This window comes from Phytophthora infestans, genomic scaffold, assembly GCF_000142945.1.
Source record: "Phytophthora infestans T30-4 supercont1.20 genomic scaffold, whole genome shotgun sequence".
Lineage (NCBI taxonomy): Eukaryota > Oomycota > Peronosporomycetes > Peronosporales > Peronosporaceae > Phytophthora > Phytophthora infestans.
In genome coordinates this window covers 923,463-949,000 of record NW_003303739.1, presented here as the reverse complement: position 1 = coordinate 949,000, position 25,538 = coordinate 923,463, and the positions used below count along the sequence as shown (strand labels likewise).

Below are 25,538 nucleotides of genomic sequence, written 5' to 3'. Positions count from 1 at the left end.
CCAGTTGTTTGAAGTGTGGATGGGAGATACACAGCAGTTTTTATTTACATTTCTCTAGCGTCCATCACTTTGCTTTAGACAAAGTTCTGGCTGTAGTTGTCTTTGGGTCTCTGGCCAGTTGAGTTGCCGTGGTTGACACTACCGTCGTCGATACTATTAGCCGCCATTTTGGCCTGAGCGCTCGTCTTGGTCAAGAGCGCCGCCTGCTTCTTCATCGAGGCTATACTCATGTACACCGAGACGATCGACAAGAAGACGATGACGGCAGCGACACCCATGGACAAACCCATGGGCGGGCCGTACGCACGATTCGACAGACTACTGGCACTCGAACTGGTCGATCCAGCCAGCGCCGTCGTACAACGCGGACCGCCCCACGACGTCGAGTAGGTGCATTGGCAGCGGTTCTTGACGCATTTGCCAGTCTTTAGCGCCGACGCGCCGACGTTCCCGCCAATTGTACAGTCGTCGTCGATCTTGCAAAAGGCTTTTCCCGACACTTCCTTCCACGGGTTGTCGTCGTCCACGAACTCGTCAATGTGCCCCTCGATCCACTTCTTGGTGGGGTGACTGGCCGGATCACAGCCGATCGACATGTAGTTGTCGTCCTCGAGGTCGTCTCCTCTGTCCTGGTACACTCGAATGTAGTCGATCTTCATGTACATGGGGAACGAGTCGCAGATAGCGTTGGTCACGGGATCGTTCCCATCGCCTCGGCACTCCTGGCCTGGGTTCGGAGGCGTCGTACCCCACGATCTAGACAACGCCACATTGTAGATCATGTACATGGGCTCTTCCAGCATCACCTTCTCCGGGTTATCCTTCTTGCTGTTCTGCGGGACGTTCGAGAACGCTTCGGTCGTGACTTCGAACAGAGGCGCACCGTCCAACATCCAACGCACGTAGCCATTCTTGCCAGTGACCCACTCGATCTGGTAATTGAGGTATCCCAAGTATCCTGCTCTAGGTGAATCGGCCAGTTAGACGAGATAGCGTCCATCTGATAGTTGAATGACTTCATCGTGTTGGTCTTGGGTGTGCTCTCGTTACGTGGCTTCTCGCAGTTCTTGTCCGAATTGTCAGGATCACACAGATACGCCCCCATGTACGAGTTCATCAGCGGGTAACAAGTACCGTTCGAGTTGATCCCCCAGTGCGCAGACTTGGTTTTGTCGATGTAGCTCAACTCTCCGTTTACATCTCCAGACGCTGGACACGTATCAACGGTACACGTGTTCTCCTTGATGCCGCCCTTCACCGAAGCGGCCACAGTGTCGTAGTCTTGTTTCTCTGAAGACACTTGTTGACACTGGTTGTTCGCCCCGTAGCGAAGACCTTGATACCACGACTTGTGGCCACGTTCCTTCTTGTAGTACGCTGTGGGCACATCAATCATATTGGCGCCAGGAGTCAGACAGTCGTACGTGAACACACAGTACGGGTTGGTGACGTCAGCTCCCTTCGGGTCTGCGGGGAAAAGACGGTAGTCCAGAGGCATACCGGGAGCAATCTGCAGTGACGAAGAGATAGCCAAGCCACCTCCTTCGAGCAGATCAATCTCAGGAGCCCCACGACCTTGGTTCGGGTTCAAACCGTAGCCCGGGTTGTCGTCGCACGCACTGATACGCTGGTTTCTCGGGTTAAACACGTCCGGCTCGCATTTGTTGTACGAGAACGGCCACATGCGGTTCGTTGAGGCCGAGAAAATCGCTCGCCCCAAGTTCCCCATCATCCAAATACCAGGCCACGTAGGGTAGAACTTGGTTGTCTTGACTTTACCGGATTTTCCAAGGGCCAGGTCGGGGTTACCGGACTTTTCTGTCACCGCACCAGGGAGTTGAGCTCGTACATCGAGCATCCCTCCTTGGAAGCAGAACTTGTTCCAGGACTGCACCATAGCCGCTCGGTACCAGAAGTAGGCATTCTGGTACCCAGCAGGACGCGTGTACATGTTGTAGACGCGAATGACGTTCACTTCGTCCATGGTTTTAATGTAAAAGTAGCACGTGCCGTCGTCGTCGCAAGCGGTACTTGTCATATTGTGCGAGTACAGTTCTAGAGCGCCATTCACACCGTCGGGCTTCTCAAGCGACGTCCACATGTGGTCGTCTCCAGGACGGAAGCTGCGGTTCTTGGTATTGAACTCGTCACTCATTACCAGGTCCCATTTCCGACCGCGAGAACTTATATACGTGTGACGGTCTTTAGGGGTCTCCGGATCCACCCAGACCTCGATCCCTGACTTGGTCGGGTGCGTTGTGCCCGATGAGTTCTTGGATGCTGCCTGTACTGTCGATAGAGTGACTAGAGTCAGCATGACAGCCAGCCACGACACAACCGTCGTGGACCTCATATCTGCAACAATTAGTCAGGCAAGTGATACGGTACCAATCCACACGCGCTGATTAAAATACCCTTGCTGTGTCTTGGATAGTAGAACGAGATCTTGCCTGGTGAAATGCGATAATCTTCTCGCTCCTTTTTGCCAAGTGGCGAGCCATGTGGCCTGGGCTGGGGCTGGCCTCTGCAACGACCACGCGAGCAATAGCGAGTCCCGCACGCCAGTGCGGTTTGTCTCCTTTCTGCTACGTTGTAAGCTTCGGATGATTTCTTACACTGATGACCCAGCAATTAAAAATTGTTTAGAAAGAACAATTTGCAAGGGGATCAAATATGATGGCCTCAAGTGGCTTTAAAAATAAAACGAACAGATCGCAGATATATAAGGGTATTATAATATAAGATTAATTGTTTTGAAGGGCACTTCTGTGCCCGTAACGTGTTGTTGTGGCGGCCAAAAAAAAATGTTGGTGAGCGTAAAGGCATCGATCACGGGAAATCGACAGTCGAGGCTTGACACAAGCAGCGAAAGAGCTTGAAAATTGATTTGGCCGCTACGGTACAGTACATAAGCGGTACAGCTAGCTATCATTGATCAGCTCACCATGTTTGCTTTCGCCTTTGGTTGTTAAGTACGTGGTCATGCTTGAGGAGCGATGACAAGGCCGTCTGCGCGGCTGTGGCTCGTTCGAACAGCGTGTAAGGTGTTGTGCTGATCCGCCCACTTTCCACACTCACAAACAGCAAAAGCTCCCACCTGCTGTCTCTCAATTATTGATCACGACAACACGGACAATTGCCGTGCTGTCGTGATCGATAATTGAGAGACAACACCGTGTTGAACACGGGTACAGTTTTGTATCCGCTTGCTCGAATTGGCTCGGAACTTCTGCCAGAAGTGACTCAGAAGTTCTGGGTCGGGCAACACTCTCAGTACAATACTGGTACATGCATTAGTTCGTGTCGATGTACTTCGAATTATTAATACTAGTACGCTGTCTTTGCTTGATTGCAGGATGCTGTCATCTTAACGGTGAGATAATAGTGTCAAACTTCAATGGTGATGGCGACTGTTATTCATGCACAATAAGTCTATAACTCGTCGCTCAGATCTATTATAACATACAGCGTTTGGGAATACAGTACTGGAGCCGGACACACACCAACCCTACGAATGTGTCTTCTTCAGCACGTCATTATCTCGCGGACTGCTGAGGAGCTACGGGAGCAGATTCTTGGGGGGCGTTGACAGGGTTCCTCAAAATTTAATTTAAATGGATTTCTTCGCTTTATGAGAATAGATACCTGCATGGTAGATCAGAAAGCTGCAAATAAAGAACTTGTGCTGCGACTGTGGCGCATGAATATCTGCATCAAGACGTGATCGTGTTACTTGATTATTGGCTTTGGGGAAAACATGCTCCTCGAGCGTTGGGTAGGTGTCAGAGAAGCGTCAGACATGGCTAAGCAGCAAGAGTTTGTAGTTTGACTCAAACTTTGAGCAGGGGTCCCGAAAAACTAATACTCATAAAAATTAATTCAAATTCAAATTTTAAATTCAGATTATAAGTTTTAAGCTTCAATTCATTGCTGAATTGCACCAATTCATTTATGAATACACAGCCTATAGGCTCCACAACCAACCCTTAGCCCCCCACCATTCATTGTGTATGCTCCCTAGCAGCTCTATATACGTATGTCATTCTTAAATTATTTTTAAATTCAAGCTCTCACCTCTAAGCTCTCAACCATTTTTTCGGCTTGCAGCGACTAGTCAAATCTGCTCCATGCTTTTCACCACAGTCGGAGACAAGATCCATACCTGCACGACATGTGGCAAGACCTACAAGAAGGGGAAATGGCTACACAAACCTACTAAATCACCTGCGTCGCAACCATGCCGACTACGAGCAAAAGGACCAGGAAGCAGCACGCCGTCGAATCACCTAAACCTACACCTCGTCATCCAGCGATCTCGAGATTTCTACCGCTGGCTGGAGTGGGCTATCTCCGGGCGGCCCCCGTTCGGGTTCGTTGAGCACCGCCACACGAGACTGAATTCCGCTCTCTCTACAGTCTCTGAGGACACTCTGTCAAAGTACGTAAGGCTAGTGAGTGAGGCTGTCGAAGCCCGAGTCGCGAACGATCTTCCTGACTCGTTTAGACTCGTACTGGGCTGGTGGACTATATAAAAAACCCTCCCCCTATGTAACCAATCCTTGCCGTGTAAGACACACTTGGTAATATCGGTAAATACTAGTATTCCGGCTTTCCAGTGAATTATTTTCCAACAATTGGAGTGCCAGTTCCCCACGCGTTTCTTACTCTTGGCGCTCTCTCCTGTTTAAATCTCAAGAGATCTGAGCGCACGAGTCGATCACCTCGTTGCGATACTCTCTCTCTCTCTACAACAAGCCTGGGACTCGGTTAACTCATGGTGGGAGATAACTGCTCGGTGAACCAGTATATTGGTAACAAGGAAGGCGCTATTCCCTTGATCGGCTGTGCTAGCCACATATTTAATCTGGCCGTGAAGGATTTTCTAAAGGAGGAGGACGAGGTGATCACGAAGATTCACGCGCTGATGCCCAAGCTCTGGACTATCAAGGGTAGAGCGATGTTACGCCGCGTCTCCCATCTGTCTCCGCTCCTGCGGAATGAGACCAATGGTCGAGTACGTACGAGATGGTCGAGAGGTACGTGAAGCTCCACCCGTCCATAGCTCAGCTGGGTCACGGAATACTTGTTGAGCATGAGGTGCAGCCTTTGCTGCTGCGGCGGGCCGAGCACGAGCGCGCCAAGGAGTTGATTGATGACCTAACTGCTTTTGAGGCGATTACCAAGACGTTACAAAAGTACTATCGGTTGTGCGGCGGCTTTTCGACCAGTTCATCAAGCAATACCCGTCCCTGAAGCCTCGGCTAGCTGTGACAGCTGCCATCGCTAGCTTTCCCGATTTAGAACAAGGTGTGGTCAAGCCGCAGAGGAGTGAGGCACTAAATTTGGCTGAGAGGACAGCTTGTGCAGAATTTAGAGCGCCAAGTTTGGAACAAGCACCCGTAAGAGGCGCAGCCGACTCGTCGACTGTCAAGGCCGCCTTCAAGAGACGCAAGGTTGCCAAGCGCTCGCACTTCGTGGATGTTGCCTACATCCCACCGACTTCGAATGAGTGGGAGAAGTAAGGTGTTTCTTAAGCGAAAACACATTTTCAGTATATATTTTTTTAAAGGATCCCTGGGCGTCGAGCGCGAAGCGCTTTCAAACAGCTCGCGTGAAACGCACCCGCACTTGTACAGACACTCGACAAAGTACATGCTCTCATCAAGAGCAGCACTCACAAACGTTTCCTCGATCGTCTCAGTAGAACCGTCGCCAGTCTTGTAAGGAAATTCCACGATCTCGGCACAATTGCCACTGGCGGCATTTTCAAGGATTCGTCTACCACATTCGACGAAATAGATGCTGTGGTATACAACAACTCTACGACATTGACCGAGCTGCTTCCCGCTGCCTCCAGGAATACCTCAATAATCACGTCAGAAGAGTTGCACCCTTTTGCGTACAATAACTGCACTACGCCGACTTGATCGGCGATGTTCGAACATGGGAGCCCTTAATCTTTAGCTGCGCTCAATAACACCTTAGCCGTCACTTTATCAGAGATGGTTCTCTTGCCATCCAGCACTTTAAGCACTTCGAGATGACTATCACCACCCACCACAATCTTTGCTTTCTAAAGCGTTGAAGACGCAATCTGGTACCCTTCAGAGTAAAGTTGCTGGATAGCTTCAATTTGACCACATCCTGCTGCGCATTGGAATGCCTCTGCCAGCATATAATCGTCAAATTCTCGTTTGGCTCGCAGATATTCATAATTGCTGCGTAGCCGGCTTCAGCGGCAACTATGAAAGTCTTGTTTATCGCTGCCGCACTGCATCTTGCCCCCCCCCCCAATAAGAGGCCGTGGAAGAGCTCGTGCGCAACCCGTATCGCCAGTTCATGTCTCTAATTGACCTCACATTGCTATGCGTTGGGTAAAATGGAACCAGGGCCGCTGAAAAATAAATGGCACTTTCAAAAATGGCCATACATATTATTTCAATTTTTATTAGCCATTAAAAATTGTACATCATAATTTATGACACCAAGGTACTATTTTGAATACATAATTTATGCGAATTGGTAATAATAGGGTGTAGCTCATAAGCAGCTGAAGCTCTCTACATGCGAAATACGGTAATTACAAAGACCATGCCATAATCGGGAGACCTGCGATACGAGCGAAACCAGCAAATTGTAGGCGGACACATGAAAAAAAAACCGTGGGCTGTCGACGAAAGTATTTATTACAAGAGAGAGGATACAACCCTTCGCTAGGCCGTTTACAAACTTCTACATCAATACACGCCCACCGCACACACTATAAGATGCAAAATCCGGTTTTACACCCATTTCTGGTGTCAAAAATGTGTAATTCGCAGTTGTTTGAGGCAGCAAGGCTCGCGAGCAAGACATTACCACGGCCATTTATAATTGAGGCTTTTGTGATGAAAGATTTGCCTGTGATTGGTCGGATCGACAAACAGAGATCATTTTTGCCAGCGGTCACTGAAGCAGATACTGCTGGTCAAAACAGACTTGCAAATTCAATATTTTTTTATTGGGGGTATACTAAAGAGATTAGATTACTGCTTGACTGTCTGCATCTTCATTGCTACTGCTGCTGTAGATGTCCCCTTCTGCGTCGTCGTCATCGTTATCTTGGCCTTCTTCACTATCACTCACAAGGCAGCAGCTACCCATCACAGTGGCGTATTTGTTTTCAAATTTTGGACATGGCGGTAATACTTGATTCAGCGATTATCTATCACCTTTGCAAGCTCTTCATCCACTTTTACGTCGAGCTCTCAAGCATTTGACGCAGTATTTATGTGGTTTTGCATCAGGCCCCACACCAACTGTATTGGCTGGAGCTCGGGATGGAAAGGGGTGGGTGGGTGAAGTATACCAAATGGTCAAAGTTTGCAGCAATAACTTGTGTTGCGTAAATCGGGGCCGATTTGTGGGGCTTGAATCTCACAAGCAGCTGAGCTATAACATAATGTTCCTCCAAAATATCCTACAAACAAATTAAATGAATTGTAAGAAAAAATTAGTGCAATTTGTGAGCCATATTTGAATATCCGCCTTTAACCATGACTTGTTCGACGAAGGGCTGGTCAGTCGTACATGATACGGTGCCCCATCCAGTGGATGCTGCAAGGACCATGTCTCATTTTGAGAGTGGCGCAGAGCTCGGTGAACCACTTCTCAACCATCTCCGAGTCAATGTTTTCGTGGAAATCCAGTGACTCGAAATTTTTTTTTTTCAATTTTACTTGCAGCCCCAGTCCTTGTTTGAGATTTCGACTAAAGAGCCATGTATTTCGTCTTGAGAGAGTGTAGTAGTCCATACTTGAGTGTTAGCATCACAGGTTACTATGCCAGCAGCGACCATGACAATCCTAAATTTACAAAAAACGATATCAGAGAAGGAAATCTATTACACAATAAACATAAAAAACCATGACCCTTTACCACTTTTTGACTTCCCTTCTTTGCCTTCCATCAGCCACGTTTTACCAGAAACGTGATTGACCTTGACGTACGACTCGTCAAGAAAGACCTCATGTCGCACCGGGTTCTCGACTCGCAAGCTTCTTCTACAAATTTGTTGCACGAAGAGCAAAATTATGTTCTTTTTCCGCTAAGAAAGTTCCAATGCTTATTACATGTACTAAAAATCCCATTTTCTTATTAGCCGACGCATACTTCAAACCAATTTGCTTTTTTTCCTGTCCATGACTTTGCCACGGGGGGGCAATTAATTGTGCAGTAATTGGTCGTGTAGCCTCATTTCGGCGATGACAAACTCTCTGATAATTCCACGCAGCTCCGGTGACGTGTGCTTGCTCTGGCGCGCTTCGTCTCACGATACTTTAAGTTCAATATTAAAAGCAAAAAGGTTTGATATATAATCGCTAGAAGAAGGCACACCACACTGCAACTTCAACCGCTTTTAGAACCTCTTCGAGCTTCGTTCAGGGATTCTTGTTACAGTGTGCTATTACAGGAGCGACCGTTACTTTCACCTTTTCAACTTCAAAATGGCGACAGGTAAAATCAAAGTGACAAAACGTAAGCAACTACTCCCGCCAATTTTGGTGGACGCTGGCTGGCTGTACGGCGTCGATGGAATCAGTGGACACTGTTGCTGCAGTTTGTGGCCGCACTGCCTTTCATTCATTTAGCAATTCTCACTGTGCTTCCTACCCACACAGCAATGCTGTACGACGACGCTACCGTTCGACGGGTTCTCCGTGCAGCTCACGAAGGCCAAGATGGCGCGATGTCGCGCCATCGTCAAGCTATTCTACGCGTCCCACCGCACCTCACCATCAAGGCGCACCGTGAAAGCTACCTAAAGCTGGCTGCAGACCTCCTCGTACTCGAAGCTATCACCCCAGAACTTTGCTACAAGTGCTCGTTGCACACCATGAAGTTCCATGCGCGTGCGATCCAGATGAAAGATATGCCTGTAGGAGAATAAAGACAATATCAAGAATAAAGACAATATCAAGTTTGGCTTTGCTGGCTCCTATGTTCGATGTCACTTTGAACTTACGTTTTGTCACTTTGATTTTACCTGTCGCCATTTTGAAGTTGAAAAGGTGTACACCGACTTCAAGGCCGCTGCACGCTCCCGGGTTCCTACGCTACCATATCGGCCAATCTTTGCTTCAATTGTGGAATATTCATTCACCTACACGATCATGTTTCTTTTCTGCAGGGTGAGAGGTTTGCCGCGGCCCGTATTTTGAAAGTTGCATCAGCGCATGCCCCCCCCTTGCTTTGCTACGTTTCTTCGGAACAAAAAAAAAAGAACTTGTGGCGGTTGTAAGCTCGTAGCATCAAAATTGAGTAAGATAAGTACTAATTAGTAAATAATCTACAACAATAGTTTTTAGCTGTATCTTCTCTAGTGGTCGTTCCACTGCCTTCGTTAAAGCCATTGATTTTGATTCCATTCACAAATAGACACTGCAACAAACACGTCCGTACACTTTGTGACGTTCGATACGTGATTCACACGTACTGGCATTACCGTTAGCTTCTAAGACTATCGGCAGTGTGTACGTCCCAATAGTTTGTGTCCTGGCGCAGGAACAAGATCTGTTCCAAGGTGATCGGGTGCAGACTATTGCCATACTGAAGATCTTTTTCAACACGCTCGACGTGGATGGAATAATACCGCGTAGGCAAACCGCTGTTCTTGTTGGACAAGACGGATGCGCTTTTGAATGCGCTCTACAAAGAAACCTTCTTGTTTGTTTCCAGCTGGAGTAGCGGTGGCAGAAATGTCATTGAACGCGCTCAGGTCTGCTTTCTCGGCACGACCCAAGCTGCTAGTGTTGCCGCGGAGCACTCGAGCGCAGCCTGACTCGAAGTCAAGGCTGTGAACGATGTCCGCTCGTGGGGATATACATGTTACAATAAACGTAAAACAACATACAAGCTGATGTATTGAGATAACTGGTGCATTCGGGTTTGATAGCAATTAGGTCATCAAACGACTTACGCACATCAAGCAGGTCTGCATCGTTGCCTTGAAGAGCCTTGGCGACGGATTCACCTTCCTTCAGCTCCTCAAAGAGACTTCGCGGACAACGGTTACACGTAGGGGTGAAGGAAAGGTCTGTGAGATCATCGTCCTCTAGGTCCAAGAGCTCCAGAAGCTTCAGATACTGGTGAAGCATCGTAAGCGCTGATCTCCACTGAAACGTTTGTCGAATTACCGTAAAACATGGCGAGCATGCAACATTGTAAAACTAAGAATCAAGTCAATCGTAAAAAATGTATTTTAGGGTGTAAAATTTTTATAGTCACAGACATCTCCGCACGGAGCCATAAATCCAGCTCATTTGTCGAATGGCACGAGTGCGACGCTTTTCAGCGACTAACGCGCGGAAGCGAAGAGTACTTGAGCGTATTGCCGAAGGCGAGAAGGTGACCTATGTGGCGTCATCATGCGGTGCTGACCGTGCTATGGTTTGGCGTTGGAAGAAGCAACAAGAAGCGCTTCGAGAGGAAAAGCCGAATCGGGCTTACATAGGCGAAAATAAACAGGACTCTGCAATGTTTTTGAGGCTGAGTTTAAGCGACGTATATTTCTGCTGTTACTTTTATTGCTCGAAGCTTACCTTTCTTTTTTTCTTTCAGACTTAAAGATTTCCTATTTAAATCGCTCGATACAATTTATAAAACGATTTTGTAAAATGGCACGTTTTAGTAGCTATTTCTGGTGACCAAAATACATGTAATAACTTCAAGAAATATCAAATACTAATATAGAAAACTTCTTCTGTAAAATGTGGCAAAATGCACCGTTTTGCAATTTTTTTCGGTAAGTGCCTAGTTGGCTCAAAACAATATATTGCATTTTTATTGGCCGAATTGAGCGTGGTGAGATAGTGGTTAGTGCGAGGCGGCGTGCGTGGCGTATGTGGCTGAAGGTGTTCTGTGCAGTTGTGCTTATGGTTGTGTATGATTTTGTGGTGGGAGCTATATTTTTGTAAAACGATGCACAATGCCACGCTTTGCAAGTATTGGTAGTAAAAAGCTTATGATGGATAAGGCATACGCATCGCACGAAGTACGTTTTGTTTCAATAGGAGTTCGTCAAAGACTACACTGTATCTTAAACTTCATTATCTCTACGCCTAATTTGCAGGACTTACAGCATCTCATCGTATGCGTCGTGTGATCCTATTATGAAAAACAAGAGCAGGTATAAGTTAAATTATGTATAACGATTGTAAACTCGTAAAACCATGCAATTCCAGACGATCATGTATTAGCAATATATAGTATTTCTAAAACCGTAACTTGTTGGTATTTTTTCAGGATAAACATCGCGGGGACTCCAATCGCCAGACCGTGTTGAATATTTGGACGCTCCAAGCTTACCTCACTAAGATGCAATGAATTATCTTCGAAGCTGCGGCTGTAAAATAATCCGCTCGCTTTCGTCAATAAAAAAGTAAACATTTCATGCAAAAAAGTCCTAATTTACTTATTATGGTTTAAGCAAGAAATGCTAAATGTTTCACTTTTTTAAAAGGTATGTTATTAATCCTTTATCTGTCGATTTTAAAAAATATTTAAATGAAGAGCTCGGTGTAAGCTCACTCCACGATCTCGTTCAGCGTAGCAGTAGGGACTGATCGTCGACGGTCACAAATGAGCAGGCACTGAAGATTCGTCAGTCGTTTTCTCTTCTGAAAGAGCCTAGAGGTCACCATTGATGTGCTGTGCAGCATGGGCGCGATCGAGATATCTAAGATGGACGAAGACTCGCTTGACTACCACGGCCAAGGGATACACAGCAATTAGCTTTATGCGCGTGATCCGCACTATTTGGATTCGCCAATAGCTTCATCACTACGTCTCTGATATTCGTCGTTCAAATAAAGCAGTTACTAAGGAATTCGTCGTGCAGATTGAGCGACGAATTTCCTACATCGGAAGATTGCTAGCTTACAAATCCAAATCAAATCGGTAAAATGCAAAGATTGCACTGAAAATCGTCGTGCATTTTGCAGGAAACATTAAGCATCTGAGATGTTGGTATAACCCGGTCACTGACGAGATTATATGCATAACTTAGCGTGTGTTAGTTCGACTCTTAAGCTCTCGTGCCAGTGTTCTCCACAACAGATGACCCCATCGCTTCTCACCCCCTTGGCTGAAAGAGACGAGAAAGAAGGACGATTTTTTGTCTGGTTGAAGAGGACGCCAGCCGAGTTTGTGGAGCTGTATGCTCGACGGACCTCCTCGTCCGCTACAACGACTCAATGTGGTGCATCAATCGCTGGAGCTCAGCCAGGCAAACCTTAATTCTCCGCGTCGCCATGTCCTTATTTGTCAGAAGTCGTAGCGGCGGTTGCCCTGGGCACTAAAGCTGCTTACAACGCGGAGGGTGCCTGCATACAGCTCAAACTCTCTGGGTACACAAAGAAATGCCCCGTTCCCATGTGAAGTCCCGAATGTGTAGCTGTAGAAGGAGCGACGACTTGGGTAGTAGGGGTCGGTGGGAGTGTTTGGGCAGATGAAAGCCCACTGCAGCAAAGGTTTGAGCGCTAAATCAGCTTCAAATGCTGTCTCCAGGGCCGGATCCATGAAAATGAGTGCATTCTCAAACTGTTTTGCCTGGCCTTCTTTCAGTATCTCCACCTATGCTTTGTACTTCTGTAGACTTATCATAGTACCAATATGTAGAGGAATACCAGATTGACCGATCGGGTCATTTTCTTGATACTACATGGTGTCGAATTCATGCAAGTGATACTTGTATGTCCGAAGAAAGAAATGACGTGGCAAATATCAAATGATTTGGAGGCAACTTGCTTATCAGGAACGAAGTGTGATGGAGTATTGAAACAAGTCCATACTGGCATTTCATTCGCAAACTTGGTGGCACACCAGGGAATTTCGCTGCCTTTTCAGCTTCTAGATGCTCTTCCAACTCGTGACGCTGACTTGTAAGGGAGGTGAGGGGGCAAAAGGTGGTGGTAATGTAGCAAAGTTGGGATGATCAAAGGGGAGGAGGGGGGGGGGCGACATACGGCCCACAGCCATATCTGCAACCGCCTCAAAACGAGCGTATTTGTCTTATATCCCCCGGAAGTGTCCATCCTGCTCGAAGACAGATTGTTGTAGCAGAAGGACCGGATGTGGAGCAGCTACTCACATACATCGCGGCACTTTTCTCGATGAGTGAGTGCCAAAACCACCCGCTGTTAGACCAACTTTGCTTAGCACATCACCCGTGGCATCGCCTCCTTAGCACGTCTTTCAAAATTTTACGAAAACAGCTGTATTAATTGGTCCCAAGAAATAGTTTACCGCCAGCGTCAAGCAAAGAGAGTCACAAGAGCTAGAATGGAACAAATCCCTGGGATTGTCAGGTTGGCATATACATGTACGTGCATGGGGTCATGGGGCCGGCCATTAATACCATATTGGCCATTTTTCATATGAGCCAATGTGATCGCAATTGCATCTTCAAACCAAGATAAATGAACACGCATTATCGATTCTGCAATCTTCGCACGACAAATGAGGCCCCAAAACACTAGCAGAAAGGAGTGACCAAACGCGTCGCGCTTTTTGGTTGAATTTAGCATCGCTTTCGCCACTGCTCTGTACATTAAAAAGGTGAACGGTTCCTTTCCTTCACGTTGTCGTTCATTTCTTCTCTGAGCCATTTGAGTCACTGTGTGATGGAGTCCCTTCAAACAGCGCTTCATATGAGAGTCGAAATCGTGAGGACGCGAGACTTCTGTGGAAATGTAGACGTACGCCATAGCAGAGCAAACATTGCCAAATGCAGACTTTCCAGTGACACCACGTCGCTCCATTACCGTGAGATAACGCATGCATTCTTGGGTAGTGAGTACCTCTTTATACAGTGGACTCACTAAGGGCGTCCTGATAAACATTCTTCAACAGCGTCGTAATTCACCGGCTCGACTTGGCGGAATGAGATGGCGAAAAAAATAGGCGGCGGTCTTCGTGAGTGGCTCCAAACAACCACCGCACAAAACGGACGAGCCCTGTATATACACGTATTTTTTTGTCCAAGCACTTGTGTTCCCTAGCACCTCACCGACGCGTGCATCCAGCACGTCCATCGCTTTACTGACTTTTTACAGACTGCTCGAGATTTCCGTCCAGCATATCACTATCCAAAAGCATAAATGATTTCTCGTGCAGGTTGCACGACGAATTCCATTTATCTATACATGTACTACCGTCTTACCGCGTACTAGACGCCTAGGCGTTTAATACGATCAAGTCAAAATCATTTTGGAGAGAAGAATCCCTCGTATTGAACGCCTATTCAAATATAACGCCTAGCATGACCATGTGGTAGTAGCACATACGGCAAGCTGAAACTTGTGTTCATCGATGGATGGCCGGCGCTTGCCGGCCGAGCTGGTTTTGCCGATGGATGGCCGACGCTGTCCGACCGAGCTGGTTTTGCCTCCTTCAGTGCCTTGGCAGTTCCCATTTTGCTCAAAAACACGCACAAGCATGCCTTCAAAACGCTCCAGCTATAGCCTACAGTTCAAGCTGCATGTAATCAGCGAGTACAAGTTCAACGTTAAAGGGTCTGGGTTCAACGCGCTTGCTAAAAAGTACGAATTGACGTCTCCATCGTTGGTTCGCGATTGGCACCGCAACCGAGAGAAGCTTCATGCCGCTTCCAAAGACCGACAAGTAGCGACACGAACAGTTCGGCGTCTGCCTGGAGGAGGTAGAAACCCACAGCATCAACAACTGGAGAAGGACCTTCACGAGTGGATCATTGAGAGAAACAACAAAGGACTGCGTGTCAAAGACAAGTATATACAACTTCAAGCTCTCAACCTTCACAGCAAGTTGGTAGTTGTCGACTCCGATAAGCAGCCCGACCCATTCAAAGCATCTTCGGGGTGGCTGGACCGCTTCAAAACCCGATACAATCTAGTGTCCCGCCGCCAAACAGCTACCAGAACGCTTCCGGTCGATGCTGCAGCTATTTGTCTTGCCTTTATCAATGAGGCACAAGCTCTCATTGAAAAGCACAACATTCAACCCTGCAATGTCATTAACATGGATCAGGTTCCGAGGTATTTCGAGACCGAACCGAAAACAACAATTACGACCAAAGGCTCACGTGAGGTCTTGCTGCGAAAAGGTGGAACGAGCCACAAACGCTTCACTGCAACATTCTCGATCACTGGAGACGGCCAAATCTTGACCCCTCACTTGTTGTTCTCGAAGTTGAAGAAGAAACCTGTGTGTCCACCAGGCGTCATGGTAGACGTTAACAATTCCGGAATGTGGAGCGATGAAATCTTGTTAGAGCACGCTAAACAAGTCATTTGCGGTCGCCAAGAGACAAAGTTCTATCGCCAGCACGTCCTGTACATCATCGATTCCTACGCGGCGCATGTCAAAATGTTTGATGAGCAACGGCTTCACAACTACAACGTTCATGTGCTGTTAGTCCCACCCAACCTTACGAGTCTCTGCCAACCGCTGGATGTTGCCGTTAACCGCAGCTTTCAAGAATTTTATCGGGACAAGTATGACACTTACATTGCGCAAGCACTGTGTGACTCGGCGCTTCAAACGCCTGCTGGCAATCCAAAAGTACCAAAGTACTTTAAAGTCGCCGAATGGGTGCTTGAGTGGGCAGCAAGCAAAACGAATGAGGAGATTTCTCATGCTTTCGAGCTATGTGGGCTTGTTCGTAGGTCAGCTTTCAGCATGGAAATGCTGCATCCGCCTCTCAGACAGCTTATTAGTGGCGAAATCAGCATGGATAAGTGGCATCAGCGATACCAAGCTCTTGTGTCGAATGCTGACGATCGCGAGGAGCTGTGTATTTCAAACCCGGCATGGTACATCCCTGAAGATATCCGAAGGAGCTTGTTTTTCTGTTTGCAGCATGGCATTGGCGCAGACACACCGGATTATGTGGCTTCCTTGATCCAGTACATGAAGACTTTAGAAGATCTAGATGGCCTTTTCGACGAAGCATATTTGAAGGCGCTACAAGATGGAGAGATTCCAGGCGGCGAGCTTGAGTTGTTTGCCGCCGTTCGCAAGCATCGTTGCAATATTGAAGTGAAAACTCTGGACGAGGATTGCCGTGTTGTCGAAGCATTCGCGTACAGCGTCGACGACCCAGTTAAAACCATTTGTATGGCTCGAATCGGTCATTACTACTTTCTCGAGGTTAACGGCTTTCATCTATAATACATTATCAGTGCTGGTGAAGTCGTGCTCATCTCGATTTTCCTTTTCCCTCATTTAAACCACCTAGGTGATCGCGTTCGTCTCATTTGAGATACTCCCTCGAATTATTCCGCCTAGGCGTACTACAGGAATACACCGCCCAGTAGGCGTTCTATTACATTAGAACGCCTAGGCGTCTAGTACGCGGTAAGACGGTAGTCAGCTTCTAGATTTAAAGTAAACATAATTTGGAGCCGGTATAGGCTGCAAGTAAAAACGACGTTTTATCAGTACTGCGGCAGGGATTGACAATAGTTTTGACATATAGTACTATCTTGGAACTAATTAATACATAATTGCTTCTAAACTACTTTAACAGAAAGTAGTTTGCCGAGCAAAGACAACCACTACTGCTATAGTAGCTACTTACTACTGAGCGGCTAGTAATAGAACCGCTTTAAGAGATTTTTTTATATTGCGAGCACCAGTCGTTTCGTCTGGCCTATTGAGTGGCCATTCTGTCTTTTATTAGAAATCCAAGACGTCGTATGGACAGCTGGCCCTGTAGGCCAACAATTGGAGATTCTGTGCATTTAAAGCCTTTTCGTTATTCTGTTTTAGCCTAGCCCTTTAGATGGTCGTTGTCCTCGTTATCCTAGATGGACCAAATATACAAACGAGGGCCGTTATTGTCTAGATTTTTAGGCGTTTGGCAATAGAAATAGTCCCATAGTATAGTAACACAACTATAGTAGTTTTTCTCATCGACTCGCATATAATACTCAAGTGTTATTAATAGTATTGTGGACGATTATACTGATATTGTAGTTTGCCGAAAGCCATGCCACTATCGATTCCTGACTGCGCAAGCTGAGAGCTGCGAACCCCGCCAGTACCTACACCCGGGTCCCCAATATTATATCGTGAAAAGTTCGCATAAGGTTCCTGATTTGAAAAAAAAATCGTTTCCACACCTGATTGGACAAATTGCAAATTGTTTTTAGTATCGGACCAGATCGATGGATTTGTCGCAGGGCGTATTTTTAGGTGGTGCGTATTTTTCCGTGGTCGTCTCGCAGCGTCACTTGACGCACCGGCTGGGAAGGGTCTTAGCCTAAACAAGAATAATATAAGGACAAAACAGAAGACCTAAAGCTGATGGCCTCAGTTCTAGTAGATGTCCTGTGAATGTGGGATAGAAATATATCCCTGTATTAGCTCTCTACCACCATACTAGCAGCTCTTCGTTAAACCTACGCGTTATTGCATGAGCTGCTGTGCCATAAGGTGTCCGAAATGACTTCCCGGAGAGTTTTTGTCCTTAAGTTAAGAACGAAAGTCGTCGAATTCGATAGTATAATCAAGTAAAATTTGAATATCATTCAAATTGGCGTCGGGTCATACCGTGCAGGTTCGGATACTTTTTGAAAATTCGGACAGCCTCTAACATTTAAAGTGGAATATTTAAAAAGACTGTGTTATTGACGTGAACAATTATCAAACACGAAGTCAGAGTGAGACTTCGGCTCCGGGGAAGTGGTGCCCCTCGGGACCAGCAGCAAACAGCGGACGACGGGCGGCGTGTGCGGTGCAGTGGCTCCGGGGAAGTGGTGCCCTCGGGACCAGCAGTAGACAGCGTACAACGGTCACTGCGTAACATCTGTACACAAGGACTACGATGACGGACGGGGGGCTAACATGATCAGATGAAAGCGATGGATAGGTCAAACAAAGAGTCCAGTAAAATTCCTAACGCTGAAAGCTTTTACTACAATTAGCCAAATCATTTTGCTTTGTGCTTTAGTAATGCATTGCTAAAGCTTGATGTTCCCCGTCGCCACACTCACCTTACTCACACTGTTTGGTGTGCATGCTTTGGGAGGCGTTTATACATCGCAGAATCAGGAGATGCATTCACTACAAGACATTTAGCACATCAAGTTTGGTACTGCACAATGTAATCGCTCAGCTTTCCCTGTGTGTGCATCTTCTTTAGAATCTTGACCACAGGCCCGTATGACTTTGTTTGTAAATGGTTTGCCTTCAGGAAAGCAGGGATCCGCTCTTCCGCATCCTGTCTAGCCTCCGTAGACGAGTCTTGGCCAAATCATCATGTCTATCCCGTTACGTCGTATCCTCCAGGTAAGCGTAGACGCATAAACGCAACTACAACTCTCGCCGCGTGATAACGTCTCCTGTTTTGACTTCGCGTCACGGATAGGTTAGCGAACTACTCGTACCACATAGCAGATAGAAATTTCGCACGAGAGCGTCTGGCTGGTGTCGCTTTCTTAGCCGATGATTGTACAGAAGATTCGTCACAGTTGGGCAGGATATTGTTGATTCGCGGTGGTTTCACTGTGGGCTCCTCTAGCGACGTGACACGCTGCCTTAACTGGTCAATTTGCGCAGAGCGTTTTTCAATCAAACTCGTTTGCTGTTGAATAAGAGCCGTGTGCTTGTCAACTACGTGGTCGACTGTTGGTACAGTGTCCGGCTTTGTGATGCCAGGGCGTCTTCTTTTCTTTACCAAGTCGCTTTGGATGGTTAGTGCATAGCTAGAAATATTTGATTCGGTGATACTCGATTCATCAAGTGATCTTCTAAATCTAATGATGTAGGGACCTCGAGGTGCGAGATTTTTGCATATCTTGGTAATGAAGAATCGCAACGGCTGTAAGCACCTCTAGCACATCGTCGCGAAGGTTGAGCGTTTCGGTGAAACCAAACGCACATGAAAAGAGACTGTGTTGCAGCTGGTGAGCCTTTCGTAGTACAATAGGTTCAATTGCTTGAAGCGTAGGTAAGCAGGGCTCGGTTTCCGAGTCCCATCCCGACATAACCTTACCAACTTATTGATCGTCTTGCGGCGTACTGACAAGGTAGTCAAACGCCTTACTAATAGACGTCAAACTCCAACCACCACGATCCAAAATCCATGACACTGTCGTTGTCGCTTACATTCTGCGCTGCTCCACGCCTGAACGAGTGCTAAGGGTAACCTTGTGTAACGCTAGCACTTCCTGCTAAGCATACGCCAACCCACTTGTGCAGAAGTCGGTTGACAAATGCCTGTATACCGGGTACTGCAATAGTTCCAGTCCGCTCGTTATGGAACTCGCATTGAGCTCCACTATCCACCGTAGTTTGATCGAGTGATTCGAGTAGCTCGAGGAGAGGTCTTGTAGTGACAGATGTTATCTCGGTTGAATCAGCGTCTTGTGGCACCTGGTCCAGTAGGAATTCACTGGGGGGCTGTCTGCATTATTGTTGCCAACGCGTGCACCGGACACATGATGAAGTTCCTAAATCGTAAAAGAGAGAAGCACCCTGGTACGATGCAGACTTCATTCGCTTGAAATAAATGTATAAACAAACACATATTCGTTGCATATCAAAGCATAAATCAGATATATATCACAAGACTTACAGATATTAGGTACAATTATCATGGTAAACCGCCACTTGACTTTTAACGAGGCAGGCCGTGTCACAGTACCTACCCAGTAGATACCACAACATGCTGATAAGGCCTGCATCCTTGTAGTCATCATCCGTCTCCACGAACTTGTACACCGCTGTGACTTGCGCTTTTTTATCTTTTTTGTGCAAGGTGGTGCTTGTTGCGTGAACTCGGTGCCTCGTTTAGCACAGTACTCGTCCAGAATAGAAGCAATATTTGTCCTGCAAGACTGCCTTGAACCGGGAGCAGCTCCAGAAGATGGTTCTTAGCAAACCAACGTAGCTAGGCACAGTATCCTTGGACAACAGAGATCCCTTTATCGTTTCCTGGAAAGCCAAATACATCGTAAACCTGTCTAATGCGGTATACAGAGCACTACCAGCGTCATGGGCCTTTACAAATGAGCATATTTGTTTCACTGTCGTCTCTTGTGACACAGCAAATTGCTTAAACACTTTAAGTGCGGTCAGTCTCGCTCGCTACGACTTCCCAGGGATCAGAACCTTCGTTTACATCATCGATATATCACTGGTAGGGATGTATAATCTGCCATTCCACACACCCTCTCTAAATCGTTTAATTGTCTGAAAAGACGCGATATTTTGGAAATATTAGAATGACATAGTTTTGGTGGACATTTAAAATATTTGAAGTTGATCGGACACAATATGTCCGAACCAAAAAACACAAATATCTGAAGCGCGCTCATTGGCTTAAAGTGTAGCTTCAATACATTCGATAGGCCCATTGCTATTGTAATATTTGATGCTACAATCATCGTGTCCGAACTTTGCTGCGATTCTACCATATCAGACAGAGTTGCCGCGCTCAATTTTTGTCCGTATAATCGAGGCCTTCGGGGCAAAGTCACTTGGAATTTGACGATGTTGCATCTTATTTCGTTCCCATTCTAACAAATTTTGCTGGGGTACAACGTTGTCAGTAATGTCAGAAAAGAGTGGAGGAAACCGGTATTCACGGGACCAAAACGCAAAATATATTTTGAGTACACTAAATTGTTACATTTTAAAATGTTGGGTTTCCGCTGTTACTTTTACCCATTTTCCCATTCCAGGTAAAAATCGGTACTCTTCTGAGCTATGGTGTTCTTTACACAATCAAGGGGTTATCAGACCTTCTCTGCCTATTCTTCGATATTGAACCCGACACGTCAGTCTTCTCGCGCGTGTATCTCTCCGTTGACGCCGCAAACACCTTCGTCGTGTAGCGCGTCGTCTTCAGCATCAATTGCGACGTCTCTCTCCACGCTGGATCCCAGCGCGCTCTACAACGTGCTCGGTCAGGCTGCGTGGGAACTGGGCGGAGGTCTCTTGGGCCGTATGGCGCAATTCGCACACGGTATCTCGGCGCTCGACGTGACGCCGTCGGCAGCGCTTAGTGCTCCTGTGTGGCTACTAGGTAAACGCTATGACGATGTAGCAGCCGTCGACTTTGATGCGTACAAGCGCAGCTTCGAGTCCATCCTGTGGTTCACTTACCGTCGCGACTACCCTGCCATGACACCGTACGAGCACACGAGTGACGCCGGTTGGGGCTGCATGTTGCGGTCGGCTCAGATGCTACTGGGACAGGCACTACAACGCCGTCTTTTGGGGCGAGACTGGCGTCTCCCCGCTCTATTTGAGACTGAGATTGACGCTCGACTGCCCGAGACTTACGTCCAGTTGCTGCGGTGGTTTGCAGATTCGCCCGACGTTGAGTGTCGGTACTCAATCCACCAAATGGTGAAGCTAGGCGTGCAGTACGACAAGCTTCCGGGCGAGTGGTACGGCCCCACGACGGCAGCTCAGGTGCTGCGAGACTTGGTGAACTTACACAGACGCGAGTTTGGAGGAGAACTGTCCATGTATGTGCCACAGGAAGGAGTGGTGTACAGCGATGATGTGGCGAAGCTCTGTGTCTCGCATATTGAACAGGAGACAGTGGAGAAGGCAGTGAAGGGCGACGACGCGCCGGAGTTCTTTGACCCACTGCTACATCCTCCTACGACCGAGGATAAGAGTGACTGGAGCACGGCACTGCTCATCTTGATCCCGCTGAGACTTGGACTGGATCAGGTCAATGAACGCTACGTACCGGCCATCCAAAAGTCGTTTGCATTCCCGCAGAGTGTCGGTATTATTGGCGGCAAGAAGGGCCACTCAGTCTACTTTGTGGGCACGCAACAGGACCAGCTACATCTCCTGGACCCACACGACGTCCACCCTGCGCCGGAACTTAATACTGCCTTCCCCACTGCGGTTCGAGCCTCCTGATTATATTTTTGGGTTTTAAAGTGTCGAAAGCTGACCGATTGTGGGTTTTATTTGAACAGACACATTTGCGCACGGTGCACTCCTCGCGCCCACTCGTGATGAATGTGACCACCATCGATCCGTCGCTGGCACTGGGATTTCTATGTGAAAATCGTGTCGACTATGAAGATTTCGAGCGTCGCGTACGGATTCTTCATGATGAAGTAAAAGAGGAGGGTGGAATGTGCCCGTTCTCAGTTGCCGCACGCCGCCCAGACTACTCGGCAAGTGATGGTGACCTGCTCATGGCCGACTGCCTGTCAGGCGACGATGAGCTTTCAAGTACAGGTGCAGCTGGTACAGGAGAGGATGACGACGATGACTATGTGCTTCTTTGAGCCTTAAAATCAACATTTACATCATTTTTACATTGCGAAAGGGAAACGTGAAAGTTCGGCATTGGGAGTACACGCGAACTTCGAGGAGCACTTTGTGTAGCTTTGTACTTCAAAGTAAGTTTTAGTTGTTTTTGATGCGAATTTCGGGCTGCTTAGAAACGATGGGAGAAGGCACAGAAATTGCACCAGCAAATAACGTTGTTTTGATCGTTTTGACCTGTATAGGTTTATAATGGGTACTTCCTGATACTTTCTGTAAATCTTAAGACCAAAAAAACAAATTAGCGTTAGCTGATTAGTGATGAGAAACATCGCTACCGTCTTTTTGTCGTTGGCATCCAATTATTATCAATCAGCGGCCCAAAGACGAAACATAAAAGCATGAATTTACCACTTTCTCCATCGGTACGATTATTTTTTACGTAAGTACGATTTTTCGCTTAAGAGCATCTCCAGCGGTAAGTCCAGCGGTAAGTTCTACGAGATCTTATCGTAAGGCTTATCGCGACCGGGCCCTTTATGAGGAAAAAGATCATTCCTACTAAGAATGCGATTAAAATCTGTTTAAAAAACTTTTTTTTCATGAAAAACGTCTTTAAAGATTTTAAAATCTCCTCAATTAGAATATAGTTCTCTTGCGACAGCTTTTTTTTTCGGTAGAAACGAGGTTGTTCAAAATGCTAAGTACGTGCGAATTTAATTGATTTTGAAGACACTCCATGCCTTCTGCACGCCTAGTGTACGTGTTGTCTCCAGCAAAGACGCTGGACCTATCCGCCTCGCGGGTCTCGCAATGCTCGCAGCCACGCCTTCTCTCGGATGCGCACGAGTTGGTCGAGCAGCTGCAGAAGCTTTCGCAGGTTAAAGTCAAGTCCTTATTAGGAGTAAGTGACGCGCTGGCCAAGCTCAATTTGGACAGATTTCAAGCTTTCGACGTGTCAAAAACAGCGACAGAGGCAACAAGCCCCAGTGGAACCCTAAAACAGGCAGCGCTAGCGCTCAATGGCCCTGCATATCAGGGTTTGGAGGCTCAAAGTCTGTCGGAGACGGACCTCGAGTTCTCCCAGACCCACCTCCGCATCTTGTGTGGTCTCTATGGAGTCTTGCGCCCTCTGGACTTGATCCAACCGTATCGCCTGGAAATGGGTCAAAAGTTTGAGAACAAAAGGGGAAAAGACCTGTACGAGTTCTGGGGGGACACAATTGTGTCCGAGTTGGACGCTCTGTTCAAGGAGGAGGAGGCTAAAGAAGACGTCAAGTTACCCAGAATTCTGGTTAACGTGGCGTCGCAGGAGTATTTCAAGAGTTTACCGTCTTCGGCACTGAAAGCTGCCGGTATTTCGGTGGTCGACTGTGTGTTCAAGGACGACGGCAAGATCAAGTCCGTGTACGCGAAACGTGCCCGAGGTCTCATGTGCAGATACCTGATCCAGAACCGCGTGGACTCGGTGGAAGGTATTACCGGTTTTGACCTGGAAGGATACAAGTACGCAAGCTCGGCGTCGAGTGATGAGACGTTTGTGTTCACTCGTACGGCGACGGAGCTGCAGAAGATGAAGGAGAAGGCAGCGACGAAGACAAAGACAAATCCGTCTGCGAAATATGAAGCGGTAAACGTCGAAAAGAAGGAGCTCGAAGGTGACAACGATGCAGAGGAGCGTCCAGTGCGTCGCTCCACGCGCAAGAAACGTAAGACGGTTTGAGTTTTGATTAATTCTTCGTCCAAATTGGTAGCAAATCGACTTTTTGAGCTTACCAGACACTCGCTCTTTGCTTATTAGTTCCTTGTACGTTCATGTATGGATTCGTACGTGTGCTGAAAGTCCTTGAGGTCGGATTGGAGGCCGTAGATGATGCCACTGAAGAGGAAAACGCCCGTCAGCACGGCTGGAATGAGCTCTGTGAAGGCCCAGATCACCACAAACGCTGAAACCGTAAATGGTACCAATAGCGATGCTGTCAGGAGCACCAGGTGTGACGACCCACATAAATAAGTCGAGCGAGGAAGATCGGGCATCGTCACGCGGAGTCTGACTGCAGCTGCGATAAGTGCCATGGTTTCCAGTCCGGACAAGGCGTTGGAAATGAGAATCATGTCTTCGATCGTCGTGGTCACGACTATGAGGATGATGGCGAGACTGCAGAAGATGACGCTGTGGTCGATGCCGTGAACGCTGGGCCGTGCCATTCCTGAGAAGCGGAGAGAGAATGGCGCAAAGTCCTTCTCGGCCATGCCACAAGCCAGGAAAACGCTGCAGAGTAGACTGCCGATGTAGAGTCCAGCGTCGCACAGTAAGGACAACACTGTGATCCAGACCGTGCACATGGAGCCACCCAGGTATTTGCCGGCATTGTAGATAGCTGAACTCGATCCTATCCACGTTGTCCAGTCTGGTTCACGTAGTGCAATAACAGGAACAACCGGCACGAGATACGACAGCGGGATGAGCGCCAGCGATATGAGCATGACGCGACGGAATGTCTGAGGCGGATCTCGCACACATTTCGCGAAGACCGACAGGTTCTGGTAGCCGTTGAAGTTCCACGCCAGCGCTGTCACTAGATTCCCATACCCGATGTGCGTGCTCTGGGCTTTCATCGTGGCATCAGGTATCTCACCCAATTCGTCCCAGTGTTCTGCTCTCACGGCGCTCCAGACTGCGATCAACTGCGCCGAAACACCGTTAGCTATCGATAATTGTACATGTTGGAGTTAATTACTTACCAGAAACGGCACTAGGATCAACACCATAAGTGATCCAGCAGCGTATCCCACAACCCGCAGCTGAAAGAAGCTTGCTAGCGACAGAAGCATGCTAATACCTGCTCGCAGTGTGTACTCCAACACCGGCATGTTGTCCCACCCCGCCACTCGATAAACGACATTAACTCCAAGCGACACGTACGCCGCACAGTGCATGCAGTTCCCCACCCACGCCCAAAAACCGGCTTGTAGTCCCCACGCCGGTCCGAACGCCAGAGCGACCCAATACGCGTGTCCTCCAGCTTCCGGGATGGCGCTCACCAATTCCGTAAGTAAGAACCCCATCGGGATGAAATATACTAAAGGGAATACTACGAGCGCTACGAGACCAGGCAGTGGTCCGGCAGCTACTATTACTGCTTCTCCTCCTTCTGGTCCATTGCCAATAACGAAATAACTCAAGGCCAATAATGTGGCTGTGGACAGGATTTGGTCTCTCTGTGGACGAGACGAAGGGGCTTGTGGCTGTTGTCTCTGCAGTGTATAAGTCT

General features: G+C 47.6%; 5 protein-coding genes across 5 annotated transcripts; 2 read left to right on the top strand and 3 right to left on the bottom strand.

Moving 5' to 3' along the window:
* Nucleotides 1-74: 74 nt before the first annotated feature.
* On the bottom strand, nucleotides 75-659 carry PITG_10739 (uncharacterized protein; the record flags this gene model as incomplete). Its single annotated transcript, XM_002901527.1, has 1 exon — nucleotides 75-659. One exon carries the CDS (start codon nucleotides 657-659, stop codon nucleotides 75-77), a length of 585 nt encoding a protein of 194 aa, XP_002901573.1.
* Nucleotides 660-1,017: 358 nt separating this feature from the next.
* On the bottom strand, nucleotides 1,018-2,467 carry PITG_10738 (uncharacterized protein; the record flags this gene model as incomplete). The annotated part of the gene is made up of 2 exons (XM_002901526.1): nucleotides 1,018-1,030; nucleotides 1,092-2,467. 2 exons carry the CDS (start codon nucleotides 2,315-2,317, stop codon nucleotides 1,018-1,020), a joined length of 1,239 nt encoding a protein of 412 aa, XP_002901572.1.
* Nucleotides 2,468-20,970: 18,503 nt separating this feature from the next.
* On the top strand, nucleotides 20,971-22,283 carry PITG_10736 (cysteine protease family C54, putative; the record flags this gene model as incomplete). The annotated part of the gene is made up of 3 exons (XM_002901525.1): nucleotides 20,971-21,549; nucleotides 21,610-21,891; nucleotides 21,966-22,283. 3 exons carry the CDS (start codon nucleotides 20,971-20,973, stop codon nucleotides 22,281-22,283), a joined length of 1,179 nt encoding a protein of 392 aa, XP_002901571.1.
* A 719-nt stretch (nucleotides 22,284-23,002) lies between these two features.
* On the top strand, nucleotides 23,003-23,986 carry PITG_10735 (uncharacterized protein; the record flags this gene model as incomplete). Its single annotated transcript, XM_002901524.1, has 2 exons — nucleotides 23,003-23,893; nucleotides 23,939-23,986. 2 exons carry the CDS (start codon nucleotides 23,003-23,005, stop codon nucleotides 23,984-23,986), a joined length of 939 nt encoding a protein of 312 aa, XP_002901570.1.
* A 74-nt stretch (nucleotides 23,987-24,060) lies between these two features.
* PITG_10734 (Amino Acid-Polyamine-Organocation (APC) Family) lies at nucleotides 24,061-25,332 on the bottom strand (the record flags this gene model as incomplete). The annotated part of the gene is made up of 2 exons (XM_002901523.1): nucleotides 24,061-24,951; nucleotides 25,009-25,332. The coding sequence occupies 2 exons, from the start codon at nucleotides 25,330-25,332 to the stop codon at nucleotides 24,061-24,063; spliced, it is 1,215 nt and encodes a 404-aa protein (XP_002901569.1).
* Between the last annotated feature and the right edge of the window lie 206 nt (nucleotides 25,333-25,538).